Source organism: Aptenodytes forsteri, unplaced genomic scaffold, assembly GCF_000699145.1.
Source record: "Aptenodytes forsteri isolate BGI_AS27 unplaced genomic scaffold, ASM69914v1 Scaffold273, whole genome shotgun sequence".
NCBI lineage: Eukaryota > Metazoa > Chordata > Aves > Sphenisciformes > Spheniscidae > Aptenodytes > Aptenodytes forsteri.
Genome location: NW_008795041.1, coordinates 3,558,196 through 3,574,782, shown reverse-complemented (window position 1 = coordinate 3,574,782; position 16,587 = coordinate 3,558,196). Strand labels below are relative to the sequence as shown.

Sequence of the window (16,587 nt, the reverse complement as noted above, 5' to 3'; positions counted from 1 at the left end):
ATGGCCATTAAGCAAAACTACAGAATAGCCTTAAAATATACATTTCCCTCCCCAACCCCCGCACCAGGTAATTACTCCTGTATAAAACAAAACACACGATTTTACCCTGATGAAAGGATGAACAGAAAATAGTCAAGTAGTAAACAAAGATGCTGGGGTTTTTTTTGGTTTTGGTTTTTTTTTTTCTTTTTAACTACCAGATAGAGTGCTATCACGTAAGAGACCAGGTTTATGCATTAATTAGAAGAATGAGAGTGTTTTCAGTATTCAAGATATTTCTAAGGCAGCTTTTTGCTTCTCTCATACAAGCTATACAAGAAAGTGTTTAGGGAGAGCCAGCAAACTCATTCTACCATACTCCTGCCAAAACCAAAGCAAAGCAGAGGAACCTATTCTGAACTTCGGCAGGTAAATGCTTTACCTGCATGTTTTAGGATGCTGCGCCCCACTCGCTGGCAACTGACACAGTTCAGTACTTTTGATACATGGGCCACTTCATACTTTGCACAGTGACCACAACATCTCACAGTTTAAGTTGATGTTCCCACCAATACCGCTAAGACACAAGTAGGACCATTAAACAATAAGAAAAGAGAGGTCAGAACACAGATGCTTCAGTTTTCAAACACTTCTCTCTGTGACCTTACAAGCCCTTGAACCAAAGGGACTCACAAATGAGTTGCATGCTTCTCCTAGAGCCTCTTGGTACTCAGCATAGAGGGAACGGCTACTGCAAAGGACAGCTCTGGAGAAAACCTGACCAGGATTCTGTTTATGATTTTCATGTCAGCGGGGGTTTGTTTTGTAATGTGCCTAACATGAGAGGAAAAAATAGTCAGGCATAAGTGTAAGAACAAACAGCTTTATCGCAAGACTCCAGGAGACAGTGTCTTTTTTTTGAAGGAGAGAAAGACAGAAGAGCAGAGCTAGCTAGATGGAACCACTGGTCACTCCAGCAGGTTTTGGACACAACCATTCACAGCGAAAAGGGAAATTTCTCGTGAAGTCCATAGACCTGCTCCAGGCCCTCAGAGCTGTGGCACTACAGAAAAATTAGTATTTGCAGTTCATGAGACAGCACTGTTATCAAGTTCTTTGAAATCTGGCACAGTACCAGAAATATTTGCACTATTGGAAAAAAACTTATCAGTTTATTCCCATATTCCAAGGGTTGCTATTGACACAAATAAGCAACAGATTGTCCCATGACTTGAGTTTTCTTTTAAATTCCTTTCCTACAAGAATCACATAGCTGTCATAAGATTTGACAGCTGACATTGTCTTCACTTCCCCTGTGACTGCACAAAATACTTCCTCAGTAGGGGATGTCACTGCCTTTGCTTTGGGGTCTTTTTTTGGGTGGGAGGCAAGGAGAGGCAGACAGGAGGGTTGCTCTGAAAAGCATAAAGGCACAACTTCAGACTTAAGTGATATAATAGCATTAGAATACAGAGACAGTAATGCTGCAGAACCATCATTCATTTCATCAAATTGTTACCCCTACTGGAATAGTAGGGTCCTGACACCTGGGGCAGGGGGGAGAGATATGAAAGGCAGGCACCAGGCTGGAGCAGTGTAATGGGACAAAAATTCAAGTTCTGAGTGTCTGGCTGATAATCTCAGACAGTTAATTTATGGTAAATCATCTTGAATGAAATTAAAAATTCTCAAAGAAGCCCATACAGATCCAGGTTGGTTATACCTTGGTTAAAAGTCACCTGGTTGGAAACAAACACCCAAAATAAGCTAAGATGCCTGTAGAGATTTAAACACACAAACAGTACAAATGTACATTCAGAAAAGCAACCAGTCTAGTAGCATTAAGGCAATAGCAGCAGGCCAAGGCTGAACCCACAAAAGACTTAGTAGCTTCAATCAGCAGAGAGCAAAGGCTATGCTGGGCTTTTGTTACATTATACTTGTCTGCTGGCAGAACGCATGTGAATGCAGGTTTTCAGCAGCAGCTCTTTTGATATTTGGAAGAGGGTTTTTTAAGAATGATGATAATACAGTTTCCATTTTCTACCTATGAAAATATAGCTAAGATTACTTTACAACCCAAATGAGGGGAGAAAACTGCGAAAAATGAAGTTTTCTTCAAAAGTCTCCCCTCCTGCATCTTGTCTTACTGAAAAATTTAATTCCTGTTTTCAAAATAAAACATCTGCCACACCTTTGATGTGTGCTCGCATGCACTTGCATAAAAGCAGTGAGGGAAAAAAACCCACTGAAGAGGGATCCTCTCCTTTCACTAGGCAACAAAATCTTTATGTGAAAAGCAGCCCCCACTGTAACAAGGCCTCACTTTTTGCTGCACCTGCATATCTGCCACATCTTCTAGGGCAGTACTCAAGCTTTTTGTGCTTGCACGCAAACCAGTCTCAACTACAGAAACAATTTATTGAGTGCTGCATCTTGCCACCTGAACAACAGGGAACATCAGATGTTAAGAAATAAATCCCAGTTGCATGAATCAAAAAAGTAACCATTTGAAACTGAGAAAAGTTTTGGATGAGCATCCTCTTTACTTGAACCAGAAGCAGGGAGATCGACACATTCTAAGCTAAAATGTGTGTCCTACCTTAGTTACTTGTACTGAGGAGTAAGAAACATTGCAAACTCACATATTTGAGAAAGGATTTCCCACCATCACACCCAGAGAATAAAACTGGATAGACAGGTACCTACAAACCCCTCTTCACCCGTCAAAGCTTTGATCTGCTGACAGACTAACTTTGGGTCACTACAGAATAGATAGAATAGTTCCAAGTATTTGAAAGATAGCTTGCCAATAAAAGCATCACCTGTCAAATTACTCATAATGAGGGAAGAAATGAAAACCTGCTTATACTAAGAAATCACAAAATAAGATTATCATGACATTGTTTCAATAAAGCATACTCTTTTAAAATGCTCTTCATCTTAGAGTACTTAAGGGACCTTAAGGAATTAAGCAACCACAGTTTTTCACTATACCATTATTCCTGTTCTTTTTACAAAATAAGGGTCAAATTACTCATAATGAGGGAAGAAATGAAAACCTGCTTATACTAAGAAATCACAAAATAAGATTATCATGACATTGTTTCAATAAAGCATACTCTTTTAAAATGCTCTTCATCTTAGAGTACTTAAGGGACCTTAAGGAATTAAGCAACCACAGTTTTTCACTATACCATTATTCCTGTTCTTTTTACAAAATAAGGAAGTTAAACCAGTGAAAGCTACGACAGCTCTAAACTGTTGCTGATTCCTAGCAACTGCTTCCAATCTTTCAGCCCATTTTTGCACTCTGGGTAACTCCATGAATAAACTACAACATTTTAGCCTGAAACAAAAAGCTAAGGAATGTTCATCCTGCTCCTTTAAAATATGCTGACTAGCATATAGAGTGGTTAGCAAAAGACCAACACAGCAAACAAAAGTAAAAACACTCATCCCTCCCTTCATGCTGTTAACATATTAATCATTATCTCAGTGACATACAAACCGACTTCAACTGGGTAAATCTTGCACTGTTGTGAACAGTGAAGTCAAATACCAGTAGGATTACACTTCTCTAAACAAGGATTCAGACACAGAACAGAAGCTAAAAATGGATGTGTATAGGGGAGGCCAAAGCTTTTCTAAAAGACAGTCTTCTACTGTAGAAACAGTGACTAAATTTCAGGTTTTGTGGGTTTTTAAAGAACTTCTGGGTGGAACATGACAAAAGAGGGAGCACGGATGCACAAAGGACAAAAAAACCCCCAATAGCTATATACAGTATGTAACAGAAGAGTACTTGCTCACAAGCAGTGATGCTATCAAAATATAGTATTAGTTGAGAAGATACTCAACAATTTCCAAAGAGTAGTTTTAATGATTTTCTCCCTAAATAAATCTCCCCTAGATTTAATAACTTTAATCTGTTAAGGTGTACTGGGCCCTATGACTCTGTACAAAGTACCATATACATTATATGAGATAAAGACTTCACATTCCCAACATTTCTTTTTAACTGTCCAGTCTAAGCTAGACTAAGTGACACTTCAGTAAAAGCATGCTGCTTAAGGTGACCCTGAAAACATTCTGGAAGTGATCTGAAAACACACATCTCAGGAAAACAAGACTGCTGGGGCCCCAAAATTCAGAGCCAGAGCTCCTCTTCTGCATGTGCTACTGCTCCCCAACCAGCGTTTGGGCAAGGGGGCTGGCAAAGCAGAGAAGCATAACCATCCCCACCTCTACAGACAGGGACTTGAGTGGCTCAAGTGAGCCATTTCCTGCCCGGCTCTAGAGCCTTGTGTTGACAACCCATTACTAGATGTTTTCAGCTGAACTTCCCTCAATTAGGTCCTTTGTCAGAGTAAATCACAAAGTAAATGGACCAGGTAGAGTTGCCGCATGTGACTTTTGCTTGCTTAGCTTCAGACAAAGGAGAACAGGGATCTGTTGCTTTGGTAATGACAACAGGAAAGCATGGCTTAATCCCCAAATCAGCTCCAATTCAACCACAGCCCTCCATGGGGCTGTTCACACGGTGTCTTTGTCAGAGACAAAGCTTTGTCAACAGCAGTGCCCACAATTCAACAATCTGTAGCACGGGGCACCCTGCAGGCTACGGGGGTTATCTCTGCAGACTTTGGAGTTCAAGACACTCTTTAGCAACGTATTACTATCTCATCTCAAACATTTTTTCCTGGGATTAGTACCCAGCTTGTTACATCAGCTGCACATCTTTGTCTTGCAATGGCTCAATCACCTTTGACTGGTTAAAAATGTGTTTGTATGTGCATACTCACAAAAACCCTACTCACATACAGCACATGCATCTTTCATCCTGGGGAGCTTTTGTGCCCAGTAACACCCAGCCGTCCTTACAAGAAGCTGCTCGTGACATACCTACCCCTCCATCACAATTTTTCTGCTTTTTACTACAAGCTACTTCATTTCCAGAAGTACACTGTTTTGCAGGGAAGGAAGAAGAAAGGCCTGCATGCCCTGGCTAATTTCCTCCTAGTTGTATCAGATAAGATTTTTATGCTAATTAAAAGAAGTATGATATTTGACATCTCTCAAATAAAATGCAGACAAAATTGCTAGCATTAAAATAAAGCCTATTTAGTTAATATCAAGTCCTCTGTATGTTCACCAGTTTGTTCTTACCACTCACAAGATGTTTGCTTTGCAGGGTGGTTTTTTTTTTTTAAACTGTCTAGTCTATTGGTTTTTAAGTGTTCGCACCCTTATTTGTTTCAGTTAACTGAAACTACATCAACCAACATTAACAGAAATATGCTGTCTAAGGCTGCCTTAAAAAAAGTATATGCAGTTTAAGTGATCTGAAAACTCAGAACAAAACTGCTGAGGTTCCAAGACTCACAGAAAGTTCTCCTGCACATCCTACTGTTCCCCAATTCAGTGTCTAATGGAGCTGGCAAAGCACAGAAAAGTACCCTGACACTGCTACAGACAGTAAGTTGTCTAGCTAAAGTGAGTAATTTCCAGGGAAGATAAATCCAGTATGCACTGAAGTTCAGATGGCAATGAATATACCAAGAGAAAGCAATAACCGTTCTTTATTAATTTACATTTAACACTGCACCAGAAAAAAACAGCTGCTTACAAAATGAATAATCTCCTCTTAATATTCAGCTCTTCCGTACACTCTTGTTCTTCATTCTTCAGTTTTGAAGCTGTACCACAAACTGCCATTCCTTATTACACATAGGATGCTCTCCTGGATAGCTTCTCTTAGAATCTCAACTATTTCCAAACCTGTATTATATTAGAGCTTTGAGAACTTACTTCATATGGATTAAGAATCTTCATTAGCAAATGTAATTTTGAACTGACAACACTTGTACACAATTTAACATTAAGCTGACAACAGTAATTTGATATTAAAACCAAGCTCAACTAAATCTTTGACAGTTAACCACATTTCTGTTGAGGAGCCCATTCACAGTTGGATTAGTGAGGCAGACAGTGAAGCATGGTACACATGGGGGAACAAGGAAAGCAAAGTTACAGCACCTGCATGTTTACAGGGAGGAGACTTCTACACCTGACTGCTAAAAAACAACATGTCAAATGGAGAGTGATGGAGCAAGTCAATCACCCTATGCAAATCAGGAAAGGCAAAAATGGTGCTGCAGCAGTAGAAAGCCCATTCATGTCTTACTTGGATGTCTCAATCTTTAGAGCATCTTTAAGTCCACACTTTTCCTGACACTCAGTATTCTCTATCATATTTCTCACTGTGAGTTGAGAAGATGAACAGCGCTAGTCTAAGAGACATCTAGCATATAATACTATTAAACAGATGAGAACCAATACTTGACTGAACTTGTTGCATTCAGCCTGGAGGGTTCAAGGAGCTGAACATCCCCTGAGAACCAGCAGGCCACATCCCTGCTTACACCACTTAGCCCCAGCTCTCCCTGTGGCCCCCATGGTATTCCTGTGGCCCCAAGACAGTGCGGTTTCTCCCTCAGCCCACCAACTGCCATATCAAAGCATCTGAAGTGACATGAGGGCTCCGCTGCTGTCACCAGGGAAGTATTTTACATCAGGCTGACCGTATGCATTGCATGTCCTAGAGCATGGCATGAGGGTTGTATGTGAGAAAAATAAGGCTACTTGATACAACTGTGTGAGAGCAGAAGCAGCCCAAACTGTGCAGCCTCACTGACACTGCCTTTTGGGAGAGGACTCTGGAACAAGCCAACCAAAGACCCTGTTAGCTGACAAACTGGTGGTGTCACCCTAAAGAAGAAATCTAGGAAGCAAGCTGGCAGCCTGCAGCAGTATAGATGTCTGAGTGATTGCCCTTGCTCCCCAGCTCTTTTACTTAGCACAGTAAACAGTGACAAGAGGTATCTAGAACCAAGACCCAACATAACAGACCCTCCCTTCTTTCCCTGCAGAAAGGCCACTAGGCCCACCTCCCCATCTTCATCTTCTCACAGCAGTAAGAATACTGTGAACTATCCTCTGGTGCAAAAAGCTTAAGTTGTATTTAGCAGCATAGTGAAAAGCTGACATGTCAGCTTTCACATAGTCTTTTCTCCCTTCAAACATTCATTAGTATCATACTCTAGCACTTGAGGAAGACAGTGAAATTTGCAGCAACACGTATTTTCAGTTGACAGCGTGGTAAGAGAAATCACATTAGATACTTTAGAGTTTTATAAGGATCTTACTCAGAGATGCTTCTAAACACCAGTTCAGTTATCTCCTGGAAAAGTTATACAAAGGTGACTGTTTTCTAGCAATTTCCTGGAACACATCAAAAGACAGGTAATTTAACTCTGGAAACTGCTCCTTTAGAAGAGGCTGTCTTAAGGGGAACGATCAGATGAAATTGCAAAGGGGAAAGCCAGTTTGAGAATTCACATCTCGTGTCACTTTCAAACTCAAGGAAACAGAAAAGCAAAAAGAGGTCATGTAATCAAAGAAAGCCAACCTTTAAATCTTCTAAGTCCTTTTTGCTTTTAGATATTTTACCTTTTAATTGTTCAGAGTGTGTATCCTTGATATTATCTTTTTAGGAGAATTACATACAAGCTTAACCCAATACAGAGGAAGGATAGCACCAGAGTAGTAAATTACCAACTTGGCTATCTTTTCACTGACCTCAGAAACAAAAGGTTATCCAGAACCGGAACCTTGATCAAATTATTCAGGAAGAATATAAGAGCACATGTAACTAAAGACAGAATAAGAAAGACTACAAAAACCAAGGGACAAGTAACAGGTTTTTCTAGGCACATTAAGTATAAAAAATAATTTTGATCAGAAAAAGCTAGTGTCACATTTGAAAAGTTAACTGAAATATACTAAGAACTTCATTGAGCATGATTGGGAAAGATATAAACATAGGACTAGACTCATGCCAGCTTACTTGTTACCTTAAGTCAGGCCCCAAGTTTACCAGCATAGTTGGTCTACACTACTTTTTTATATAAAATACATAGCACTGTACATACAAATATGTTCACACACAGTAAACATACAGAGACAAATTCCAGCAGGCAACACGCTCGCCTAGGATCTGATTTTCCTTCTAGAGATATCAGTTCTCTATCTCTCATTACAGAGAGAACTTAAAAATCCTTAGGCATGTTAGGAGTGTGGTCAAATGAGCTACTTAACAGGACACCCAGGGGGAGAAGACAGCCAACAAATTAAAGCTTATTTAGCTTAACTCCAATCCAGAAGAACACCGAAATAAGTAGAGATTTCAGAAAGAACAGAAGCAGTGACAGCCACAATGGATGTCAAGAATAAATGGTTAACTGGAAACAAATGAAGTGCAATAAAATTGTGGTAGTTACTAATAAATAGGCCAGAAAAATGTATACTGTAATTAACTAACCCTGACACTGTAAAGCAGCTTCAGGAAATAAAGTGAATGTGGTTTTGCTTACCAGTTTATCCCAGCAGATCCTGCTTATCTGAGTGTCACTAATGACACCAACCACCTTTGTCATGCTGTTAGTTACTTCAGTAGCTGCTTGAGAATTTGAAGCATAAAGTGTTTAAAAGCACAAACAACAAGACAGGGACAGAAAATTTTCATTATTCACATGCTAAGGTTAGACTTGAACATATTTAGACATATTCAATTGTCTAAAGAATTACAAATACATTTAACTGACTTGAGCTGTCCTGCCTCTGGAAGGACTGACCCTAAGACCAAGACACCATACAATGTTACTGCATCAATACAGCCCAGACTGACCAATTCAACTGTTCCGATATCCAAACTGCAAGATAAGAGACAAGATTATCAACAGTATTCTGCTTTATTTTAGTCGCTTCATACACAAGGCTGGTAAAAGAATAGTTTGCCCTGCCGGCACCCCAGAAGGAGATCCAATACAGGGAGAAAAATAACCTGTAAGGGCAGACAGAGGGGACATTATCTATAGGAAGGAAAAGAAAATTCACTCACCTGCCATTTTTTTTAATGTAGGTTGCTAAATAACCATGGTCTTCCCAGTTATGAACTGTTTCTGTCATTCCCTGCTCCTGAAAAATGGGCTGTAGAGCTTTAAGAACGGCATTGCAATCAGCTGCGAGATTAAAAGAGAAAAAATAATCAGTAAGGATTTTCCACTCAAGTCAGTTCTGCTTTTTTTTTTTTAGACTGAACAGTTTTTGCTGGCAGCCTGGAATACTTTTTCCTCTGAGTTCCATCTGAACAACAGCTTTCATATACCTTCTCCCCTCCCCCCCCTCCATCCCCAGAGATATTCCTCAGTGCATGGGGATCCATACATTTTTCTTTTAAATCAGTTTTTACCCCGACCAAAAGTGTTTATCTACAATAGATGTAATAAGAGTACTTTTATTATGGCTACTATTGGTCACCTACTGTATCACAATCCAGGCAAGTCCTTACTCATGTAATTACTTTTTAAATCACTTAAATACACAAACAACAATCCCAGAAAGAAGCCACAGCACTGACAAGAAACTTAGTAGTTTCCCTGTCCTACAGCTCAACATTTTTTCAAAGGCATTAAAAACTAGACAGGGCAAACTATCCTATCCACTTTGCCCTACAGAAACATCCTTTTTCTAACATCCAGGACAGAGCTGGCCAACTGAAATCTTCACAATGCTATGGAAAAGGCCTCTCACTCAGAAGAGCACACAAAAATTCACTTGGAAATAACTAAAGTTACTCTGGTAATTATCTTCAAAAGCAAGCTGATGATTTCTCCATGAAGGTATTTCTTCAGTCAGAATATGTTGATTTCAGAAGCCTCGGGTTTGCTGTACACATTAGGTTTGTGGGTTTTTTTTAAATAATCTTCATTACAACTATTTTAGATGATCCATTCAAACAAGTGTCTCAAAAACAAGTTGCAAGTTTTGTCAGTTGATTTTGGAACTGACAAGACAAGTTAGCCGAGGATACTTGTAAAGCTGCACCTACCAGAACAGGAACAAAACTGGAAAGACTGTCATACTAGTAAGTATCAGTGAGGAGACCTAACAAAATATTAATCTACAGGCTGTCCCAGTGAGGCAAGTATCATCATTTTTGTTTCACAAACACAAAACTAAGCCACTACAGTCATGCAATATGTCAATAACATAACCAGGATTTAGAGTGTCTCTATCAGAGAAATCACCTGGCACAGCCACATTATGGAGGCACAGTTTATAACCAAATGCTTCAGCAATGACATGTTGTTCCCCCTGCCCCAACTTCTTAAAGAGTTATTCCCAAGGTAATTATTTTGGTTTACTTCCTGCCCCGAAACACATACCTTGGAAACTAGTAAGTGTAGCCTGAAGACATAATCAGCAATAGCTTCCAGGATGTTACTGATTTGCACAAGCTTCAAACAAACGAACAAAAAAACCATACCAATCACAAAGTTCAGCTCATCTATCATCTCTACGCAACTCCACAGTAGAACAAGCTGAAAACCTGATTACTTGAAACCTATGTTTGCCCATCTGTAAAGCCTGGGCTCAATTATCCCTGTATGTTTTAACCAGACAGACTGAAACAACAGATAAAGTATTTACTTCAATTTTCCTCAGCACAGAGCCAAGAGCAAGCCAGTTCCCTATCTTGCCAAGGTTATTACAGCACAGAGCCAAGAGCAAGCCAGTTCCCCAATATCTTGCCAAGGTTATTTAATAAGAGTGGAAAGGCCCTGCTTCTTACTGCTCATACTATCTGATCTTAAATGCATGTTCTGAGATAAATATTTACTTTTCACCTTCTACACCTCACTCATTAACCCCCATGTTGCAAATTATGGGGAAAGAGAACGACCAAAATAAGTTCTGTTGGACAACAGTGAATGACTTAACCACTGTCCCCTTCTCAGTCAGTAGCACCACTGATGATTTTTACCCTCATTGATGGAACACCACAGAGTCCACTACCACTATGAAGCTTTTTTCCTTCCCTACCCTCCTGTCAAAATCTGCATCATTTGTACCAGTAAGTTTTTTATACTTCCCATCCAGCAGTCAGGTACCACCATGGCACAGGCAATAATTAAGGCTCAGAGTACACAGTTTATCTGCCCAGTAACCATGGTTACAGTAGTAATAAATGGGCCAAGAATCAAGCCAACATGTTTTTGGGACATCAAAAGCATAAGAGAAATGGGGCCATAATTAGAGCCACAGTTCTTAAACTGGTTCCAGTCTCTGCAGCGTTGCATTGGGAAGGGAACTTTGCACTGCTCACTTCAAACTTGCAGCTTCTGGCATGCATCAGCACTTTTTTGGGGAGGATAGGAGCAGCTGCTCCAAAGCCAGTACATTCACAAAGAATTTTTGTCACTTCAGACATGTGGTCCCCTCTTCTTGCTTGGCATTTGCTTCCTTGCCCCACTCCTTTACTATCTCCCTCATCTTTTACAAAACCCATGCTCATTTCCTTCCCTTACTTTTTTCTTATGTCACCACCACAACGATGTTAAACAAGAACTCAGTTTAATAACACATACCATACCCTTCCAGGCCAGCAAGTTAGCATGAAACCAAAATTGAACTAGTATGCAACTAACCCCCAGATCACTTCAACTTCTGCAGCTCCTGCAAGATACAGAAGTAGTAAGATGGAGAACAGACTCTGGAAGAACTGAAGTGCTCATACCACATTTAGCCTATCTGCTTTCAACAGCTTCAAGGATTTCTGCTAGGTGCGTCTTGGCAGAGTCTGCAGGACAAATCATCACTGATACTTCTCTGCTCCATGAACATACTAATCCCTCAAAAGCTGCTCATCATTCAGCAGCAGATTTCTTTGCTAAGCAGTCAGGCACAAGCCTGACTGAGTTCTTCCTATTATGCGATTAACTTTAGGAAATTAAAACAACAACAATAACACGCTCTTTCATCAGGTCTCCTTTTGGTTATACCACACAAGATTTGCCTTGGAGGGCTAATTAATTCTCCAAAGTTGGAAACTCCTTTTTAAAACATTTGAGGCATCAGTGGTTGCTTGAAGGCATCAGGAAGTTTCAGCAATCTCAGGATCTCTCACCCAAATCCACTTGCCACCACCTCACTCCAAGCTCAGATATGCTCTATCAAGCATTGGTATGTGAAAAGGAAAATGGTGATTAGAACAGTAGGAACACATTTGAATCTACATCAAAAGGTTAATTCAAATAGTCATTAATTTTTTTTTTTTGCTATTCAGGAACAAAGGAAAAACTCTGGTTACCAAGCATGAAATACTGTTTTAAGTACTGGATAACTATTTGCCAGAAAGAATGAAAAGACCCAGAGTTTCAACTCTAGAGAACAGAAACAAAAACACTCTGTATGAGATTTGAGATACACATATTTTTCAAGAGAGTTAATGCCCAGTTAAGCCAGACAGTTTTGGAATCCCAGCATACTTGAAGAGATGATTTGCAGCAGTTGCAGACATTCCTCTGAAATTTTAGCAGCAAAGCAGCCATTATTTGACAGTGATCTGTGAACATGAGCGCAGCTCAAAGTCCAGAGTTACTGTAAGCATCCAATCTGGCCTCATGCATGACACTGGCTAGTTTCACCCAGATACTCCAACACTGAGCTCAGTAATCTGCTATTGAGCCAGACTATCTCAAAAATATTCTGGTTGAAGACCTCCTCATACCAGAGGATTGACAAAATCTTAGTAAGCTGTGGGAACAGATTAGCTCTCATTTAAAAATATTCAGCCCATTTCTGACTGTAAATTTTACCCTGATTTTGAATCATTTCCTCTAACAAGTAAGAATGTAACATAACCAAAACAATAGGACACAAAGCACTTATATATGATTCTGCATCTCTGATATATTTTTCCCCTTGGTAGCTACACTTTCAATAGAGAAAGGTGAAGAAAAAAGTTTTAATTTAAGTGAACAGCTTCAGTAAGAATACATTAAAGAGTTAAGTGTACATTAGGAGCCAAAATGCAGACTATGCTAATAGTAAACAGCAACCTGAATGACTGGCATATTGTTTCAGTTCAGAACTGTTTAAATTAATCATTTCAATATATTAAGTAATTGTGTTGTGCAAGTCTGAAATTCTCACACATGGGCACTCTACCTGTCAACTCCAATTCTTCAAAAACCTAACAGGAAAAGGAAATATGCAGCAACAAGGTGGGAGGGTGTCAGGTACAAGTGGTGAAGGGAACACACCTGAGAAGAGATTCATTTCTAGCCAGGTCAGGTGCCAGGGGCAGCACTGCACTCTACCTGTCAACTCCTTCAAAAACCTAACAGAAAAAGGAAATATGCAGCAACAAGGTGGGAGGGTGTCAGGTACAAGTGGTGAAGGGAACACATGAGAAAAGAGGAAATATGCAGCAACAAGGTGGGAGGGTGTCAGGTACAAGTGGTGAAGGGAACACACCTGAGAAAAGAGATTCATTTCTAGCCAGGTCAGGTGCCAGGGGCAGCTCAAGAGGAAAGCAGCAGGAGGCTGGGCCTTCAACCTGCTGCAGCAGCACACCTGACTGCTCTGGCACCAAGCCCACCAGAGTCAAGTCAGGCCACTCAGTGCCTCCATATACCACCACTTACTGGAAATAGAGTAACCAGGCTTATAGGTATATCGGGGTTCCTCTCATCATTCATAGACTAATCTGAGGCATTTTTCCAATGCCAATGTTGTATCTCAATCTTAATCATGAAAAAACTCCAGAATTAGAGGTATGCTGCAGAAATGCTTAGTGAGCAAAATGTTCATAAATTTGAAAATCCAGAGCTGAGGAGAAACTTCAGGCTCCAGTGCCTGTATTTCACATATCCTAGATTTCCTTTAGGCACTAAAACAAATGGAGAAATAATTAAAAAAGACAACAAAGTCACCACAGCTTATGGAAAGCCAGCCTGTCCTGGTTTCAGCTGGGATAGAGTTAATTTTCTTCCTAGTAGCTGGTACAGTGCTGTGTTTTGGATTTAGGATGAGAATATAACATTGATAACACACCGATGTTTTAGTTGTTGCCAAGTAGTGCTTACACTAGTCAAGGACTTTTCAGCTTCCCATGCTCTGCCGACTGAGAAGGCTGGAGGGGCACAAGAAGCTGGGAGGGGGCACAGCCAGGACAGCTGACCCAAACTGGCCCAAGGGACATTCCATACCATGTGATGTCATGCCCAGTATATAAACTGCTGGGCATCGGTCAGCGGGTGGTGAGCAATTGCACTGTGCATCACTTGCTTTGTATATCCTTCTTCTTATTATTATTTTATTTCAATTATTAATCTGTTTTTATATCAACCCACAAGTTTTCTCACTTTTACTCTTCTGATTCTCTCCCCCATCCCACCGGGGGGGGAGTGAGTGAGCAACTGTGTGGTGCTCAGTTGCTGACTGAGGTTAAACCACAACACAGCCTCATCCTACTAGCTCCCCCTCTCTCCCATACATGAGTATAGAGCAGTACATAATAATTTGCAGATAACTGGTTATCATTTAGTCATCAACTCCTGCACGGCAATCTTTTTCTTAAAACTTGGAAAACTAAGAATTGTACTCCTTTTGTCCTAGTTAAAAGCATCTGCCTGCATAGAAAATGAGTGCACAGAGCACACTAGTGTTCAAAACACTATCCAGAGAAGTTTCCACAGAAACATCACAGGCTCAACTAAGAGCTCAGAATGACAACGGTTGCCTAAAGTACTCATTGTTGAAGGCAAAGGACCAAAAAATAAACCTACGTCTCACAAGAACAAAAGGACCCCTCCAAGCATACCCCAAAGCCCCTGCTTTCATTACTCCCCAGGACAAAGCAGCTGGCTTTTGCTTGACATGTTAACAGATGCAAGTGAACAACAACTGGCTTCAGCAACATGCACCTCCCGAGTATTAAGTTTGGAAGTCTCCTGTCAGAAACACCCCACACACAGGAAGAATCCTTTGTTTTGTCCTTGCCAGCTCGTGAAAGCAGAAAACAGCAGGAAGCAGAAATCTATACTAAAATTATTCTTTTCAATCAATTTGCACTTGTGAGAATCAACCTCATCATGTTGACTTATACACAGAAGTCAGCAAATCATGCATGACATGAGGCTTAAAAAAGGGGCAGTGGGTGGAAATAGTCATCTACTGTTCACCCATCCATGAGAAAAAAGATCATCAAGCTTCCCTGTGCACTTACTCCATTTCATTATTCTGTATTACAGAAGGTTAAGAGTAGAAGGCTGCTTTTTCCTAAAGCATTTCCACAGAACATCCCCCCCATTCCTACTCTGAGGACTTCCAGCTACATAGTGAATAGGCAAATCAAGCTATACTGTGCCACAACAGCAAGTGCATGAACTTAGCGGCACATCCATGTAATCACCCAGTGCATCCAAGTGTCCTTTTGGAAATAATAGGTAAAACAATCATGAATCAGAATGAGCTCTAAGTATTAAGATACCCAGCTACCAAAAGGAGAACTCAACCCTCATCCTTCCCCTGTACTACCACCACCTTTACATCAGTCCAGATTGCTAAGAGGAATACACACAAACACACACCCACATGAGATAACAAATCTCTCTGCCAGACACTAGAAGTGTTTAATGCGGTATTTGTAGCATTTCTGAGAGCACAACAGTTTTTCCCCTTATACCCAGCTAAATACTATACATTCCTCTTGCAATGATCACCTCTCCTCTCTTCCAATGTTCTGCATAAGTTACATGCAACCCACCTCCTCCCTCCCCACACATGCTCCACAGCTACCAGCCACCTTTGCCCCAAAGCATCCAGCCAGCTAGGGACAGAACTCGGTGTTTTTTCTGTGTTGACCGATGCCAAGCTAAAACTGCCCTGCCATGAAACAGAACACTCCCACCCTCTCTCATTCCTGCCTCTTCCTTTACACTCATGCACCAGACTCAACTGGGGGAGTAGGGGGGTGGTGTGGGAAGCATCCAAAACAAACTCACAACATGTATTTTAAGAGCTAGTGCTGACATAAAAAGGAGTGAGAGGCAAGGGTGAAAAAGTGCTTAAGCCAATGATGTGACCACATCCCCTGAGCAAGCCTATAGTTCACCTGAAGTCTGATTTTTCTATGTAAAGTCAATTCTGCGTACTTCCCTCTGGCACAGCCAGGCCAGGTAGCTACCACAGAACAGCAGAGGTTGGAAGCTACCTCCAGAGATTGTCCCATCCAGCCTTCTGCTCAGAGCAGGCTCAATGACAGCAGGCTGCTTAGGGCCACAAGCAGTCAGGTTTTTGCTGTCTCCTTAGATTGAGACTCCACTGCCTCTGTGGGTAACTGTTCCAGTGTTCAACCACCCTCATGATGAAAAGTGTTTTCTTACGCTCAGATCAAGTTCCACATGTTTCAGCTTGTGCCCACTGCCTCTTGTCCTGTCACACAGGGCACCACTGAGGAAAGTCCAGCTTCATCTTCCCTGCTCCCCATCAGTTTTTTTCATATTATTTGACATGGCACTTAGGGACATGGTTTAGTGGTGGACTTGGTAGTGTTAGGTTAACGGTTGGACTCTATCTTAAGGGTCTTTTCCTTTCCAACCTAAATGATTCTATATGGGCAAGATCCCCCCGAGCCTTCTCTACTCCAGGCTCAGCAGTCCCAGCTCATCCAGCCTCTCCTTGTATGACAGATGCTCC

The 16,587-nt window shown here is 40.9% G+C and overlaps 1 protein-coding gene across 1 annotated transcript in view; it reads right to left on the bottom strand.

The window, feature by feature from the left end:
• Positions 1-9,066, bottom strand: part of SMS (spermine synthase) — a 32,135-nt gene extending 23,069 nt beyond the window's left edge. The window contains exon 1 of the mRNA XM_009276908.2: positions 8,942-9,066. Coding sequence (XP_009275183.1) covers positions 8,942-9,009 — 68 coding nt within the window. The 5' untranslated portion in view covers positions 9,010-9,066. The remainder of the gene's footprint in view (positions 1-8,941) is intronic.
• Positions 9,067-16,587: the final 7,521 nt, after the last annotated feature.